The 16,926-nt window shown below is 37.7% G+C and overlaps 1 protein-coding gene across 1 annotated transcript in view; it reads left to right on the top strand.

Annotated features, from left to right (window-relative positions):
- FCHO2 (FCH and mu domain containing endocytic adaptor 2) overlaps positions 1–16,926 on the top strand; it is an 85,523-nt gene that overhangs the window by 64,990 nt on the left and 3,607 nt on the right. The window contains exons 18-24 of the mRNA XM_057406116.1: positions 703–806; positions 2,930–3,059; positions 7,598–7,709; positions 8,326–8,481; positions 10,620–10,752; positions 13,722–13,921; positions 16,033–16,097. Coding sequence (XP_057262099.1) covers positions 703–806; positions 2,930–3,059; positions 7,598–7,709; positions 8,326–8,481; positions 10,620–10,752; positions 13,722–13,921; positions 16,033–16,097 — 900 coding nt within the window. The remainder of the gene's footprint in view (positions 1–702; positions 807–2,929; positions 3,060–7,597; positions 7,710–8,325; positions 8,482–10,619; positions 10,753–13,721; positions 13,922–16,032; positions 16,098–16,926) is intronic.

Here is a 16,926-nt window from a genome sequence, read left to right on the forward strand (position 1 = left end):
CACCCCATATTTTGAAGTGTGGATGGTATCATGGTAATGCTACGTACTAAGAGGGCAAAGGAAAAGCGCATATGGGCAAGTGTGCCATGACTCACTGAATACACCTGTAGTAATGCAGCAGACTACTTAGTGTTTAGCATGCACTGTCATCTTGGAGCATAATAAGAATTTTAAAGGAATTATGGGTATTTTAGAAATTACTTATTTTGGGAACATTTGAGTTTGCAACGCTTAAGATGAATGAGATCAGTATTAGCCTAAGTTCTTTCTTCCCAAGTAAGTGATGAAACTCCCATATTTAAGTGAAAAACCTCCATATTTAAAGTTGTATTTTAAATATCATTAACTGATTTAATTAAGTGTCATCCAGAATAATCTGAGGAAGATAGTAGAATGTGCTGCAACAGCATAGTTGTACATACATTAACATTTCAGTCTATTTTGAAGTTAATTTTACATCTGGCATATTTATTGGATGGCATCTAACATTTTGAAATATAATTCTATTCAGAAAAGTGACTTTGTAAAAGTGGCATCTTTGTACTGCTGCCACCATCTGTGAGTTGTTTCTGTTAGGTTTAGAAGAACATGGGACAGCTTCTACTAGAAACATAACTTCCAGTTATTCAATTCAAATGAGTACATATTAATGTTCAGTGTGATCTTTCTAATATTTATTTCCTTAAATTTGCTTTCTTTCAGCAAGGCCCACAACTCCTCTTTCTATAGGCACCATTGTACCCCCTCCAAGGCCAGCTTCAAGACCAAAGCTGTCTACCGGGAAACTTAGTGGGATTAATGAAATAGTATGTATTAATTGGGATTTTTTAACTTTCCATTATAACTTGATGTCAGAGATACCATTCATTTATGCCGTTACAGTGGAGCTGTTTTGAGGCTAATGTTCAAGTATTCAAGCAGATTTTCAGCATTGCCAGACAGGCATGGATGTCGTTTGTCATAATAACGTTACTGTAACAAAATAATTCTTAAAAGAACTACAGAGGTCTAAAACATAATTTTTGCATCAGCTGAATGTTTTTAATTGAATAAATCAGTAATTTAATGAAAGGCTAGCGTGCGTGTAAAATGGAAGTTCTCAAAATGTTAAATACTATTGAAGTTATTAACAATGCTCCATTGATTTAGGGATATACCCAAAGCTTTGGGGAATGAATGGTATTAAATGGATCTTTATCAAGTCATGTGTTGACACAAGTAACCCTGCTGTGACTCCTCCCTACCCTTTGTGTTGGTTGGTAGAGAAGGTAGGTGCAGCAGCTGCCCATCAGGGATAGTGAGAGGTTGCACACTGCTCACTGCCTGCAGTGTGGGTCCACCTGCTGATAAGGAACGTGGCAAAGACTGCAAACAACCAGACAACGTATCACACTAAGCCACACTTAATCTTCTCTGTGGATTCTTTAAGTTTCATTTGACTTCAAGACCAGGTTGGATGAGGGCTTGGGTGATACGGTTTAGTGTGAGGTGTCCCTGCCCATGGCAGGGGGGTTGGAACTAGATGATCTTAAGGTCCTTTCCAACCCTAACTGTTCTATGATTCTATGACTTACTGACTTGGAAAAAGGTTACCGTGGTTAAGATCCTCTTACTGTCTTTCAAAGTAGCAAGTATTTTCATCATACTCTTGTTATGGGCAAAATTATGGTCTTATGCTTTGACAAAACTAAGATATTTTTGAACTGTTTTGCATTTCTGTAAAGTCAGAATAGGATTAATTTTGACATTCTTATACCAATATAAAACTGTAGTAATTGCTCTTAGACTGAGTACTCTGTTCTTTATGTTGTAATTAAATAGAAGAATTCAGCTACTACTGTTCTACTATGAAGTATGATTCTGCACAAAGCTACATTCTTTTTATATTGCTGTTTTAGAAATTGGCATTATCTGGATACAGGTGGAAGATTGTCAGTTCTTTTCATTATATATAAACTCCTTTTACAATTTCCATAATCTGCATAAAAGTCACATAACCAGCAACAACTGTGATAGAACTAAAAAATAAACAGCCAAAATAGATGCTTCAGGGGTTCCAGTACCTTCTAGATAGGTTAATCCCAAAATAATCATTAATTAGCTTAATACCTTAACAGTTAACCAAGTCATAAAAACTTCTACAGATTAAGGATGGAAGGAACGTTTTAAGATCTCTAGGCCAGCCTCCTGCATAAAAAAGGGCTGACTTCAAAATTGCATCATGTTGCTCAGGGACATGCTGAGTTTTGAAAATCTCTGGAAAGGAAAATTTTACAATCTCTTTGGGCAAGCCTGTCCCAGGGTTTAACCATGAGGGTACAAGAAGAAATGTTTTTGCCAAGTTCAGCTGAAATTTCCTTTGCTGTAGCTCTTGCATCTCTGAGAAGAACCTGATGCCGCCTTCTTTGTAAACCCTTTTAGCAAGTGAAAGACTGCTTCTAGATCTCTCCTTAGGCTTCTGTGCTCCAGGCTGAACAAACCCAGGTTCTTCAGCTTATCTCCCTCTCATGTACTTCAGTTCCAGCTATTTTATTTGGCCTCTGCTGGACTCACTTCCAGTATGTTAGTAGCTCTCCTTCAGCTCTATAAATCCACATTTGCTGCACACATACACAAGGCTGTAGGTTTAGGTTCTGCTACTGTGTTACTGCACAATTATTGACAGGCTTCTTCAAATGTATTAGGTTTAACTACCCAGGCAAAAACTTCATAATGGTAATCTATGAAATAATGGAATTGATTATAATGGGAAATGTGGTTTCTCGGATTTACACAAAATATTAGGGTAGATAAAGCATTAAAGAAGCTATGCTGTGAAACACTGTGAAACTGATTGGGGAATGAAATGAAGACCTCTTCTATTTACAGTCTTTTCTTTCATCATTTTAGAATCACTTTGTGTAATGCTCTTGTAATCTCTTTTCTTCAGCCTAGGCCATTCAGCCCTCCACTGACCTCTAACTCCAGTCCACCTCCTGCAGCTCCCTTGGCACGTGCTGAAAGCATTTCCTCCATATCCTCTTCTGCTTCTCTCAGTGCAGCAAACACACCTACAGTTGGTAAGTTAAATTAACGATTTTAACTTATTTTAGAAATAGCATAATTCTGCCACTAGGTTCCATCTGTTAGGAAAGCCACTCATTGGAGTTAGGTGTTCCGTATGTGAGTCCAGTCCAGGTACTTCAAGCATCCTTGCAATGCCTGCATCTAAATGGCACTGACAGGGGATTTAATTGGATTAGACCATACATCCAATTACGGCATGTTCTTTAAGGAAATATTTTTCAAAATTAATATTCTGAGTTCTTATTTTGTATGCTTATACATTCATTCATCCAGCACAACATGTTATCATATATTTGTTCAGAAGATTATATGTAAGTTATGTAAGTACATAAGAAGATGATTATATAAGTGCAGACATATTTTGGGAACTGAAAAGTTTGAATGAACATAAATGTTTACAAAATTTAGTTATGTTCTTTTGTTGTTGTTATCCTGTAATTGCATTTTCCAAATAATGAAAGTAATGCGTCTTTTTCTTCAAGTTAGTGAAGTATGTAAGCTAAAGAGGTGTTTAGTAAAAGCAAAAAATCCAAAAAAAGATGACGATGAAAAGCAAATTAGTTTTCATGTGTTGCCACTAATTTCAGAAGGTTTTCTCATATTTTTAAATGAAAGTCCTTTAGATTTGATATTTGGGTATAACAAATGAAACGGAGGCTTATTAGGGGATAGTTTTTGTGTGGTCGGTTTCGCTTTTTTAAAGACATTTGTTTCTGTAGCAGAATTGAAATGTTTTAGTCCTGATTATATTACCACTTCAGTCCCAAGCCAAATCAGATTTTTGAGTTAGCAGTTATCTGTGAATGTTACTGGTGCCAAGGATTCCTCACCCCCAGGCTCAGCAGCTCAGGAGAGCACCTCACAGCTTCTAGTGGGAGTCGTGCCAGTTCTGCACTGAAAATAGTGCAACTGTTTCCAACTGTGCAAGGCAAAAGCTAATAAGGTTTGCTTAGCCTTAGCTGCTACAATTTAGTGTCCACCAGTTTCCCAAATGCTGAGAAGCATCATAGAAACATAGGTTGCCAAAGTTCATCCAGGCTCACATCCTTAGGCCTCAGCACCAAGGAACCCAAAGTTGGTGGCAGCAGCATCAATAGCCCCAGCTGTGAGTGTGTGTGTTATTGGAGACAGTGACAGAGTGACCTTCATGAGGTGAAGGAGAAGGTAAGGAGGTGTGTGCTGACACTGAGGTTTGACAGGTTTATTCACTGGGCCTAGAAAAAGTAAACAAGGACAGTTCTGTCTGCATTGACTGTAATAACTAAATAGTCCTGAAGAGCTGGGAAGGACAGTGCAGATAGCTGAAAGACTATGGGCATGAGAATATACTCTGCACTAGTGTCTATATTCTTTTGACTTTTGCACAATACAGTGTTTCTGTTACCCCATTTCTTCAAAATAATAGAGCTGACTCTAATGATCTTTTTCCAAGTTAACTTTAAGGCATGCATAATGGAATGTTTCTTTTATGCTTTAGCCTTAATTTGCAAATTATTTATGTATATATTAATTTTTAACATTATTTTTGCTTGAAATACTTTGTTTTCTTGCAATGTTTTGTTTTATTTAAATGTAATAGAGGATGATCTTTTGATTGGAAATCTTCCTACAATTGAAAAGCTTTGTGAGACACCACCAGGTATTGTATTCAAAGCAGATTTACATGTTAACTAATCATCCTAATATACTGCACCTAATAAAGTTGTACTTTTGAAACAAGTTTGTCCAGCTATAGTATCTGGCAGATACAAGTAGCCTGAAAGCTCAACTACATAGCAAGTTATATGTTGCTGAAATCACCAAAACTTGATGTAACTGCTTTTATATAACATAATCTTCTGTCTATCCCTTCTTCTCTGTCCCAAACAAACTGGAACTTGCTCTTGCTTCTTTGGTTTGTCAATACTACTTTCTTTCAAGTAGAGTGAATACTTTCATACTTTGACAATCATAAGACAAGTAGTAAAAATGTTTCTATACATACATGTAATACAGTTCTTTGAAAATACAGATGACAAAGGTAACTGTTGTAAAATATCTTTTTTTCATGACAGCCTTTTAGCCAGTATTAAAATTGTCTGAGTCATTGCTCCTAAACTGAACTAAAACTATTTGATGAGGTTTGTTTTCCCTTTTTATGACCAACAATGCAGTCTTTTATTCTACAGCTTGGCAACCTCCCTGAGTGTGTCACTGCAACTGTTTACATGTTCGTGTCAGTAGGTCTTGTGTCAGCACAGCTCAGGGGCTGTTAATGGTGGCTGGGGCAGAGACAGGTGGCAGGGTGTAGAAGTCAGCTTTGCTGTCACTGCTGAAGGTGCTATAACTGGAGCCTTGGGCTGAGCTGCAGCCTGAGATGCAGCAAGGCTCCCTTGACACAGCCTCCCTCTTGAGATCTCACAGCAGATGTGGAAGGCCCTGAAGCTGGATATTACTGCATTGCTTTGTCTCTTCAGCAGCAAGGCAACAAAACAATGGCTTACAGAATTAGGCAGTTATGTTTGTTTCAGTTTACTAGGTTTTACAGAAACACATAGATTTTGATGAATCAATGGGTGATAAACAGTGAGGGCAGAGCAAATTTGGGAGAAAAGCTGTCTTATTTGTAGTCCCTCAAATACATCTCAGAGAAATTTATATACTTATATTTGTTTGCTTTGGTGTTTCCAAAAAAAACCCTGAAAATAGTGTTGTTAATAAAATTCACTCTTCAGTCAAGAAATCAGTATTTGTCTTTTATGCATAAGAGTATCATTTATATATTTGCATAACTCTGCACTGCAGTTATCAATATAAACATATACACAAAGACATGATAAGTAAAAGATTTTAAAATATGCATCTGTAAACAATCTGACATAACACACGGTAATCACCTCCTGTCTGCTTGCAACTGTTTGTTCGTCCTTCGTAAATTGGGAGAAAAAGAAGGTAAAACACCCAGGCAACCATAGTGCCAAAACCATTGAGTGCATATTTTCACTTTAGGTGGAAAATACTTCTGGAATTCAATATTTCACCAAACAATTTCTGGCTACTGTTAACTCATTATTTTATTGCACATTTACTTCTTGAAATCGTGATTTCTAGATTCCTGAGATTATTGAGAATCACAACTTTTATTGGTAGGCTTCAGGGAGAAAAGGAAAACTTTGGAATCATGACCTGTGTATTGTCTGAAAGAATAAATAAACCCAACCTACTGTTCATACTGAGAAAATAAATACAGCAGTGTTTTGGAGTGAGCATCATAATATTTCATTCAGCTAAGAATTTCTGAACACCTGTGACTAGAGTATCACTTTCAATCTAAGGAGGACTCAGTGTTGCACTAAATGTTTTTCTTTCATGATGCTGAGAGTATTTAGAGCATTTTACTACCTTAGGCAAGAAACCACGATGAAGAGTAAGGTATAAGGTAGCAGAGTAAGACCAACTCCTGTCTTTCACTCTCTTGTTGTTACTACTTCTTTCACTTATCTCTGGATTTTAAGGTCTAGTATCTCATATTAGTCGCTGTGACTAACAGGACCTGAAGAACAAGGTCCTAGCTTCATTTTTGCTTCTGAAAGAGCTCACAAGGCACAGCCACTGTTTTAGAGTAAACAGAATTAGTTTGCTATGAGAAATATTATATTGAAGTATTTTGTTTCTGCCTTTTGGTATAAGAGAAAAATTCTCATTTTGCTCATGAAAAAGAAAGATTGTGCTTCCTTTGTGATAGTTAATATTATGTGATACAGGACATTTCAGCAGTGATATAAGCAGTGTAAGATGCCCTACACTGCTGTACTAATAAAAATATAGAACTTCCAGTATTGTCTTTTATATTTGGTACACATATAGAGAATTGGTGAAATGTAAAATCCTATGACAGCGGTTTCATTATTTGTACACATGCATTTCAGAAAGTCTTACCATGAGATCTGAGTTCATTTTTCTAGCTTTGCATTGGAACTGTGTTATGTTGGCCAAGCATCTGTAAAGGCTTCTCCAACAACTTCTGCTTGGGAACCTTTGTTGTCGGAAATAATTAGAAGAATGTTTAACAGATAACTTATAATGCATAATATTAATGTATCTGCATTTAAGCTCATGCATACAGTAAGTGAATTCTTTGCATTTCCATAACCATTTTATCATACATTTTTCCATACAGTAAGCATACAGTAGGGATTTTTTTAAGTATTCTAGTCAATGTCTGATTCCCTTTGGATCTGTTTATTTCACTTTCACCAATAGCTATTCTAATGATGTGTTCCTTTGTCTCACGTATTTTCTTGTGTCTGTCCATTTACATAATGTCATACTGATAGTCCTGTTTCCTTAGGCTGCGAAGCAGTGTTTTGATGGTATGATTGTATTGTACTATGTCTGTATTTTTTTCTACACACTTTTCAAGTAATACTTCAGATGCTACTGTAACCTTGATAGCAAAAACCTCTTGTGAAAATTACAGATGTAGTCAACTGTTCTGAAATCTATTGTTAAGCTTTTTGAAAATTAAACCTATACACTGTATGTATTCTAGGTGTTTCAGGTGGTCCCAGCCCTGTCAGCCTTGGAAACCAGGACACCTTGCCTGTTGCAGTAGCCCTTACTGAATCTGTAAACGCCTACTTTAAAGGAGCAGATCCCACAAAGTTAGTTAAATAGTGAATTGTTTTGAATAATAAGTGACAGTAAGAAAACACACTGGGTTTACTTGTAATATTTTGGGGAAAACTTTTAGAAGGGGAATTCAGACGGTTAGTTGTTGGGTTTGGTTTTGGTTTTTTTTTCCCTGATATAAGTGACAGTAGTGACTTACTGCTCTGTATTGGCTGGCATCCCACTAGGAGTTCGTATATCCTTGCTTTACAAAACTGTGTTCGATGAGAAAACTGAAAATGAGAAGGGTTTTTATCATAGTCAGGTAGGCGCTAGAAGTAAATTTGGCCAGCTGAAAGCCTCTCATTCCATCACATCCCTTGCTATGCTACTTAGGCCTTGCCTAAGCATAGCAGTGCCATGTTTACAAAGCCTAAAAAACATCTGCAAAGACTACTGTATGCTTTAACCAGCTAAAGTTTTTTCTTATTTCATCTAACTTTCAAGCTGAAAGTGACGCTATGCTGTCACATTACCCTCATTTGAAATTGATTTTCTGTTTTTAGTTTAGATCATCAGATTTTGAAAGTACAGTGATTGCTTTAAAATTAGTATTAAAGCTAGGCAGAACTGAGTTGCAATGAAACTGATGTTTTCATTGTTTTCTAGATGTATTGTGAAGATTACTGGTGATATGACGGTATCATTCCCAAGTGGGATTGTTAAGGTATTCACCAGCAACCCATCTCCAGCTGTGCTCTGCTTCAGGATGAAGAACACAAGCAAACTAGAGCAGATACTTCCAAATGCACAACTTGTATACAGGTTTTGTATACTTTTAATAAAAAAGTAAACTACATGATTTGTAAAATGTCAGTTATCTATGTAAATTGGAATTCTCTACAGTCTTGTTGATTTGCTTATACATGGTTTCATTTCCTGAATTAATCGTATTCGCCTCAGTTCTCTCCAATGCCACCATTAAAAAAATCTTAGTGAGTATTTGACTTGAAACTTGTGCTGAGTGTAACAGGAGCTGTAAAAAAAATAGTTTGTAAATGCTGCTGGGTTTACATGCATTTTATAAATTTTTCTTTACACAGTAGTAACAGTGGTAGGATTAAATGATGAAACAGTAGCCTTACATGGAAGACAAGTAGTAAGAGCTACACCTAATCTCAGTCATCATCTACTTGCGTATTTTTAGAGATGTATAATTTCTACACTAGATTGGATGCATTATATAGCTGTATTTCTCAAGTGTTTAGCAGCACACTTGGGAGAATTCTTAAGAAAAAAGGGTGCTGATTGTATAGGATAATTGTTGAAATCACAGCACTCAGAGCTCTTAAAAAATTATAAAAGTTCAAATTATTTAGCAGAGATCTGTTTCAGCTAAGCAGTATGTAATTTATTGAAGAAAATATTTGAAAAAGTTAAATGCTTTTTGATGTTACATTTTTTAAATTACTAAAAGAATCAAACTGTACGCTTCCATTCTTTTGCATTTAATTTCATTTTTATCATTCATATGTAATGAATGATCCATACAAAATTAATCACTCTTTGACATGCTAGTTTATAACTGAAATGGTAGCACAGCTGTATCAGACAGAGTGAGATATACAGGAAAAGTAGATTTAAAAAAAGTGAAAGTGTCTAGTATTATTTAAGTGCTGTAACACTTCGCCTCTAATTAGAAAGGATACATATAATGGATATTTACAAAGTTAAACTCATATAGTAATATTTTGACTTTTTATCGTATACTGCAAAGGATTTAATTTGCTTGGTATTTATGGAGATTAAAGTTTTTAATGAGAGTGATATTTCTATTTCTAGTGATGTCAGAATTTCTCGTTTGAATTGCACTTGTTTGTGGAGCAACAGAAACGTTTTACTACTAGTTTCATTTATTTAAATGCGGAAGGCCTCTTTAGTGATAAGTGTTCATATTTTTTACTGAAAATGGAAATTTCATTAATCGCAGTAGTGTATCAAGAAGCAATATCTGAGTAAATTGGACAGACTACTGGTACGTAAGTCACAGTTCTAAGACATTCAACCCACTGCAGTCATATTTACTATGTTGTAGATACTCATTGTCAGCTATCACTCTGCAGACACACTGCATTCCTTAGGAATGGATGCAGTTCTTCACTGTATCCACAGACAATCAGAAGAGGTCTTTGGTTCTTAAGTGATTTAAATCTGGGGTTTTGAATCAGTTTTCTTAAATGCTTCATCCTTATTCAAAATCAAACTGATGCAACCAGAGCTGAAAATATTCTTGATCTGCAGAACACCATGTTCCAGTAGCTTCCAAACAGCTTCTGCAATCATGTGCACTCTTACCTACATATAGAAATGATACAATAAAATATTAGTAAGATTGAATGCAGCTATAATTATCTAAGAAACAACTGATTATAAGAATTTGAAAATCACTTTTAATTAAAAAAAAACTTTGAAAGCTTACATTCTCTAGAAATATATGAAAGTATGGTAAGAGACACGGCACAAATCTTAATTCGGTACATTAGTGAAGCTATGTCATATCCCAGACCAGTTATAATTTTAGGATTTATTCCAAATTGGATAACATTCCTTTTCAAATATCACTTTCACCCCCACGCCCCACACATCCTCACAGCACCTAGTTGTATTAAAATCGTGGTTTATTAGAAGTAAAATCCAAATTCAGCATGAGCTCCATCTTGTGATGTCGATCATCAGTGGAGAAAACTCACACTGCACCACACACTTAAAGGAGAATTTTTCTATAACAAGCAGTTAATTTGTCTTAATATTTAGAAAGATACAGTTATGTATTAGAAAGCATTAGAGCAAATTCTTGCTTAAATAACAAAGAAAGGGAAGGATCTAATCTCCCATTTTTTTAGACGTACAAATAATAAAACTCAGTGTTGCCTTCTGACTCCTACCTTTCTTTTTCATTGTAGTGATCAGTCACAAAGTGACTCCAGTACTATGGATTTCTGGATGAACATGCAAGCTATAACTTTCTACCTCAAGAAATTATCAGATCAGAATCCATCTGCATCCTATTACAATGTGGATGTTTTAAAGTATCAGGTAAACGCTTTTTTTCCTTGGGAATTTTTTAAGGAATTCTGGTAGATTTGATAATACACAGGAATTAAAAGAATCATTCTTTGCCTGCTAGCATGCTGATGAACTGTCATCCTTCATCTAGACAAATTCTGGGTATACCACTGTGTAGAGTGCATAGGCTCTGTCCAGTCTTAGTGCATTCCTTCCTGCTTTGTGTCATTCCCTTGGATTTGTGAGCTGTTTCAGCTTGCTCTCACATCACTCTCAATTCATGTGTGCAAGGGTCTAACACTGCTTTTGTATATATTTGTTGGCAAAGTCAAATTCTCCTTGAATTTAGGGTTTTGATGGGGAGTTATCTGAGTTTGTAGTTGTACTGCCTTTGATTTTTGTAATTTCATAAGTTTTGGGTGCTATAGTTGATGAATCGTAATATATGAGAACATACAACTTTCCGATCTCTCACAATATAATGGAACATTTCATCCTGGAAAGCATTTACAGGCACACAAAGGACAAGAAGGACTTCAGGGGTATTCAGCATGAATTTAGCAAGGGAAAGTCATGCTTGACCAGCTTGATAAACTTCTATGATGACATGACTGTGATGAGGGGAGGGCAGTTGATACTGTCTGCTTCAGGAAGGTGTTTGACAATGTCTCCCATAGCATCCTCATAGAAAAGTTGGTGAAGTGTGCACTGAATGAGCAGATGTTGAGGTGGATTGAAAACTGGCTGAACAGCCAGGCCCAGGGAGTGACTGTCACTGTTGTGAAGTCCATCTGGAGACCAGTAACTAGCAGTATGCCCCGGGGGTCAGTACTGAATTTACAATCCTGCTTAACAGCTTCATTGATAATCTGGATGGTAGAGCAGAGTATACCCTCAGCAAGGCTTCTGATGACACAGAACTGGGAGGATGACCTGGATACTCTGGAGGTCATTCTGCCCTCCAGAGGGACATCAGCTGGCTGGAGAAATGAACTGACAGGAACCTGATGAAGTTCAACAAGAAGTACACCTGGGGAGGAGCAACCCCATGCACTGATATATGCTGGGGCCCACCCAGCTGGAAATCAGCTTGGAAGTAAAAAGACCTGTGGGATACCATATTGAACATGAGCTAACAATGTGCCCTTGCTGTAAAGGTGGCAAATGGTCTCTTGGGCTCCATTAGGCAAAGTACTGCTAGTAGGTCAAGGGAGGTGATCCTTCCCCTGTACTGAGCACTGATAAGGTCACACCTGGATTACTGTGTCCAGTTTGGGTTGTCCATTGCAAGAAAGGCATGGACATACTGGAGAGAGTTCAGTAAAGGGCCACTAAGATGATGAAGGGTGTGGAGCACCCCTCCTATGAGAAAAGGCTGAGAAAGCTGGGACTGTTCAGCCTGGAGAAGGCTCACAGGGGATCTTATCAGTAGTACAAAGAACTGACATGAGGGTACATAGAAAACAGACACGCGCTTTTCACTGGTGCCCAGTGACAGGACCAGAGGCAACAGGCACAAAGAGAAACACAGGAGGTTCCCTCTGAACATCAGGAAATATTTTTTTCCTGTGAGGGTGACTGAGCAATGGAATGGGTTGCCAGAGGGGTGGTGGAGTCTCCATCCTTGGAGATACTTAAAGGCATTTGGACATGGTCCTGGGCAGCTGGCTGTAGGTTGCCCTGCTTCAGCAGGAGGGTTGGACCAGATGACCTTTCAAACCTCAGCTGTTCTGAATCTGTGAGATGTTCTGGCTGTCAGTAAAAAATCTTTGTGAAAATTCAAAATAGACACCTCAAAGGAAGAGAGATTTGCTAGGCCTGCACTAAAATGGTTGAACATCTGGGGCAACTGTCCACATCAAAAACCAAAATAACCTGTCAGTCCAGCTATTAATACCATTATGGTTTCCAAATTCTCCCAATATAGTTTAAAATCTTGGCATACTGAATCTATAAAAAGCATGTTAGACACACAGAATTCCTGAGAAGAAAAATGGAAGGAACAAAACTTTTCTTCAGATAGCAGAAATGAGTACTGTGGAAGAATACTATGACTTTAAGATCTTTACTGTCAGGGGAATATGATGCATTGGCATGCGGAAGCCGTGGCAGATAGAAAAGTTTCTGGGCTGCCAAGGAAAGGTGAGAGGGGACACCAGGACAGAGAAAGGTCCTCATGTAGATTAGGGAGATGATGGAGATGCAGCAGGGGAGTAGCACAAGCTCAGCTAAAGAAGCAGCATCCAACCCTTCTACTGCAGGAAAATAATGCTTTCAATACTTAAGAACTGTTTTGCTGGCTCCCTATCCCATAATGACAGGTATTGATAGCCCTGTGCTGCTGGCTGCTTGGACATTGAATTGGTATGGCACACAGGTGCTAAGGATGAAGTCATTTTGCCACAAGCATGCTTCACATGTGAGGCAGAACACAAGACTAAAACAAAACTATTTTGACTTAGAATAGCCAGGAAGGAGCCTCATAGACCAGAAAGCATTTAAACCTTTTCTTTAAATATTCATAGGATCATAGAATGGTTTGGGTTGGAAAGGACCTTAAGATCATCAAGTTGCAACCCCCACTGTCATGGGCAGGGACGCCTCACCCTAGACTGTGTCACCCAAGGCTCTGTCCAACCTGGCCTTTAACACCGACAGGGATGGAGCATTTAACACTTCTTTAGGCAACCTGTTCCAGCACCTCACCCCCTTCACAGTAAAGAACTTCTTTCATATGTCTAACCTGAAATTCCTCTTCAAGCTTAAACCCATCACCCCTTGTCATATCACTACAGTCCTCTTTGAAGAGTCTCTTCTCATTTTAATTTAAAAGAACAAGAATTAACTTTAGGCTGCAAGTCTTAAGAATTGTGCAATTAAGGACTCAGAGATCAGTTGTTCTCTTGATCTTTTGCCGGATTTATTACTATCATTCCTTAATTATGCCAAAGAGGAGAATTCCTTAATTAAGCTACTTTCAATGGTTTATTCTTTCACAGGTATCTTCAAATGGCATCCAGTCCACTCCCTTGAATCTTGCAACTTACTGGAAATGTAATGCTAGCACTACTGATGTTAGAGTTGACTATAAATACAATCCAGAGTCCATGAATATGCCTAGCATGCTGTCTAACGTCCAGGTTGTGGTACCAGTAGATGGAGGAGTAACAAACATGCAATCACTTCCACCTGCAAAATGGTAATATTAACACTTTTCAGTATTACTTCAGATTCATTTCAGTGTATTCATTAATGTCAGTCTGAAAATTTTCATTGAAACAGCTATTTTTTTTTCTCTTGATAAAATGTGTAATATCAGATGCTTACAGATCATGTGCAGCCAATTCACATAAACTGAGCCAATATGCACCTGTTCTAACCATGTAATACAGGCCTTTATGAAATCTCCAATGTTTGCTTTCTTTTGGCTAATAGAACAGACATTTTTAATACAGTAATTTGAAACCAAAATATCTTAATGCTTAAAAAGCATTGTGTGTGTGTATAAATATATCCATATATTTGGATTATATAAGGAGATTAGGAAAAAAAAAGCATTTCTTAAAAAGATTACTTGATTGTTCTGGCTTAAAAATCAGCTTTTAATTGAAATGGTTTTAAAACAAACCTCAGTAACTGAGGAGCAATTCATAAGCCAGGTAGCATTCTCTTTCAGTTCAAGCAGCATACAGATTATTGTCTGACTAGCAACTATCTGCCATTGCCTTCTAAGCCTGCATACACAGTAGCCCCTGAAAGTGAGACACAGATCTCAGGTAATTATGCTTCTACAAGTCTGTGAAAAGAAGAGGGTGGGACTAGGCAGGGCAGTACAGCTGTGGAGCAAAAGATGAGCAGAATTCAAGCACTGCACCTGCAGCTTAGCAGCATATAGGTACTTGCCCAGCTGTAATGTAATTCCTGGGCTGTGTATTTCCAAGAGGGTCTTTTTAACATGAAGAAGGTAAAGAATACCAGGTTGAAGGCATTTCACTTTGACTGCAAGGCCTTGTTAACCTTGTTACTTACAGATCAGTTTACCTTATAAAGCAAGGTTCAGAAGGAAAATAAACCTGATCCATTTGTTAAATGGGTTATGATACTTCTGGAGGCAATACATTTAAATGTATTAATTGAACAAAGCAGTAATCCAATATCACTTTAAGTCAAAAATATCCTGGCCAGACTGAATCTTTCTTGACTTGGTATTTTAAGGGAGCAATACTTTAAATCAAATCACTGTTAAAGATTATTCTGAGTAAGGGCAGGTTCAGTATCCTGCCTGAACAACATGACTAGAACATCTGGTGAAGCCAATCTCCCTGCCCAGGCTTCTTCCACAAAACCTTCTGTAAGGAAGCCTGAGTGAGAGCAGGAGCACCCACCTAGAACACCTAGCGTTAGCTAGGAAGACTCAATGACTGTTTCATTACAGATTCATCAGATGAAGGCACATGAACTCAGATTCTCTGTTTTGCACAGGCAACTCCCCAAGGGTAGAATTTTGAGCCTGGCAAGCTGACCAGGAAAAAAATTAGTTATGTCCCAGCAGCTCCAGTGTTGTGTTGGGCTGCGTGTTTGAGGGAGTGAATTGGTAAGGTTTGCGGGGGGGGGTGTTATAACTGGAGCATGTGCAAGTAACCACTATAATCTGTGCTACTTGCGTGAGCATTTCATTCCTGCTGCACCAATGCCAAAAGCAATTTCAAGCCTATCAGCACTTCATGCTGCTTGCAGTTTTAAGTTGTTGACTTTTTCTTTGGCGGAACTGCAGCAAAATGCACCAGGAATTAAAATGCTGTGTGCTTGGTGCCCTTTTCTGCCCCTTTACAGCATCAGGAGTTAGCTTAAACCCTGTTACACCAACCAGTTTTACTAGAATGGAAATGGTATAAAATTAATGCTGCCAGGAGTCTTACATAGAGAAAGGCAACCAGCATGGCTTCCCCTCATAGCGTCATCATGAAGCATAAAGACATAGCTTTCAAATTACTTCAGTGGGTTTTGGCCTGTCCTTACCCTTTGAGGTTACAGAGGGGTTTGAGTTGTCAAGCCATAGATGGGGCACTAGGCAGTCTTAACTATGTAAAAAAGTGGTGTGTACTTCTGAGTGCTGCTGCTCTGGGGTAGTAGAAACACACCTCTTTCTTTTTTCCTGATTGCATTATATAGTTTTCCACAAACTTATCTAAAAATTATTAAGCATTTTTGTAAATATCCATTTAATGATATCTGTAAGATACCAGTGTAAATCTAGAGAAATAACTTACTAAAACTGGTGCTTATAACTAACATACTGTTCTTCTACAGGAATGCAGACCAGATGAAAGCATATTGGAAAATATCTAGCATTTCAGAGAAGTCTGAGAACGGAGGCAAGTAGAACTCTTGTTTTGTTTTCTTGTACGGGAAAGTTACAACAGGAAAAAGTTGATCAGCTTTAGCTTCTACACCCTCATGCCTGTTCACACATCTTTTCATGCTGTATGCTGTTTACCAGTTCACCTTCTCAATCAATCTAACAGTGAGATATCAAAATGTGAATTTATTAATTAGTTGTAAAGGAAAACAAAAAGATACAAAAGTCCTGTCCTGAGATAACAACAGATGATTCTTGATCAGCATTTTGAGGGTCTTTGTTTTGACCATATATGACTCCAAGAAAAAAAATGAATCTATGCACATCTGCTCAGAGTGGTAATTTATGTAGCATTTTGTAAGGTATCAAGAGTTGTCCTCTGCCCAGCTGCCTTTCCCTGAGGTCCAGTTGATGTTACAGCCCTTGCAGCCTCTTCAGATGCATTTTTTTTCTGAATCAGAAAAACAGGAGCTAAAAGGAGGCATCTCATCCCCAAGGCCTCTGTGGAGAAACGAATTCAGGGTGTAAAGGAAAGGCTTTCAGCCCTGTTAAGAATTTAATGAAGGCCATTATGAAATCATAGATTTGCTTTAAGTATGACTGGTTTCATACAGAAATCATCACAAACCTGGAAAGGGAGGACTTCTATGCCTGCAAAGGCTGCAAAGTTGTGGTCAATGATTCAAACTAAATCAAGAGAGAATTATTGCTGTAGCCTGGTGTCTTTTGTCCTTCAGTGACCTTGCAGTTCTGTCTTCCACTATGGTTACACATGGGTAGTCCTCTTTTTCTCCCTTTTCCAAACTGTGGAGCTTCTTTTAAAATAAGTCATACTAAAACACAAA

This window comes from Pezoporus wallicus, unplaced genomic scaffold, assembly GCF_028554395.1.
Source record: "Pezoporus wallicus isolate ANWC-B61680 ecotype Strahan unplaced genomic scaffold, APGP_CSIRO_Pwel_v1 contig_7506, whole genome shotgun sequence".
Taxonomy (NCBI): Eukaryota; Metazoa; Chordata; class Aves; order Psittaciformes; family Psittacidae; genus Pezoporus; species Pezoporus wallicus.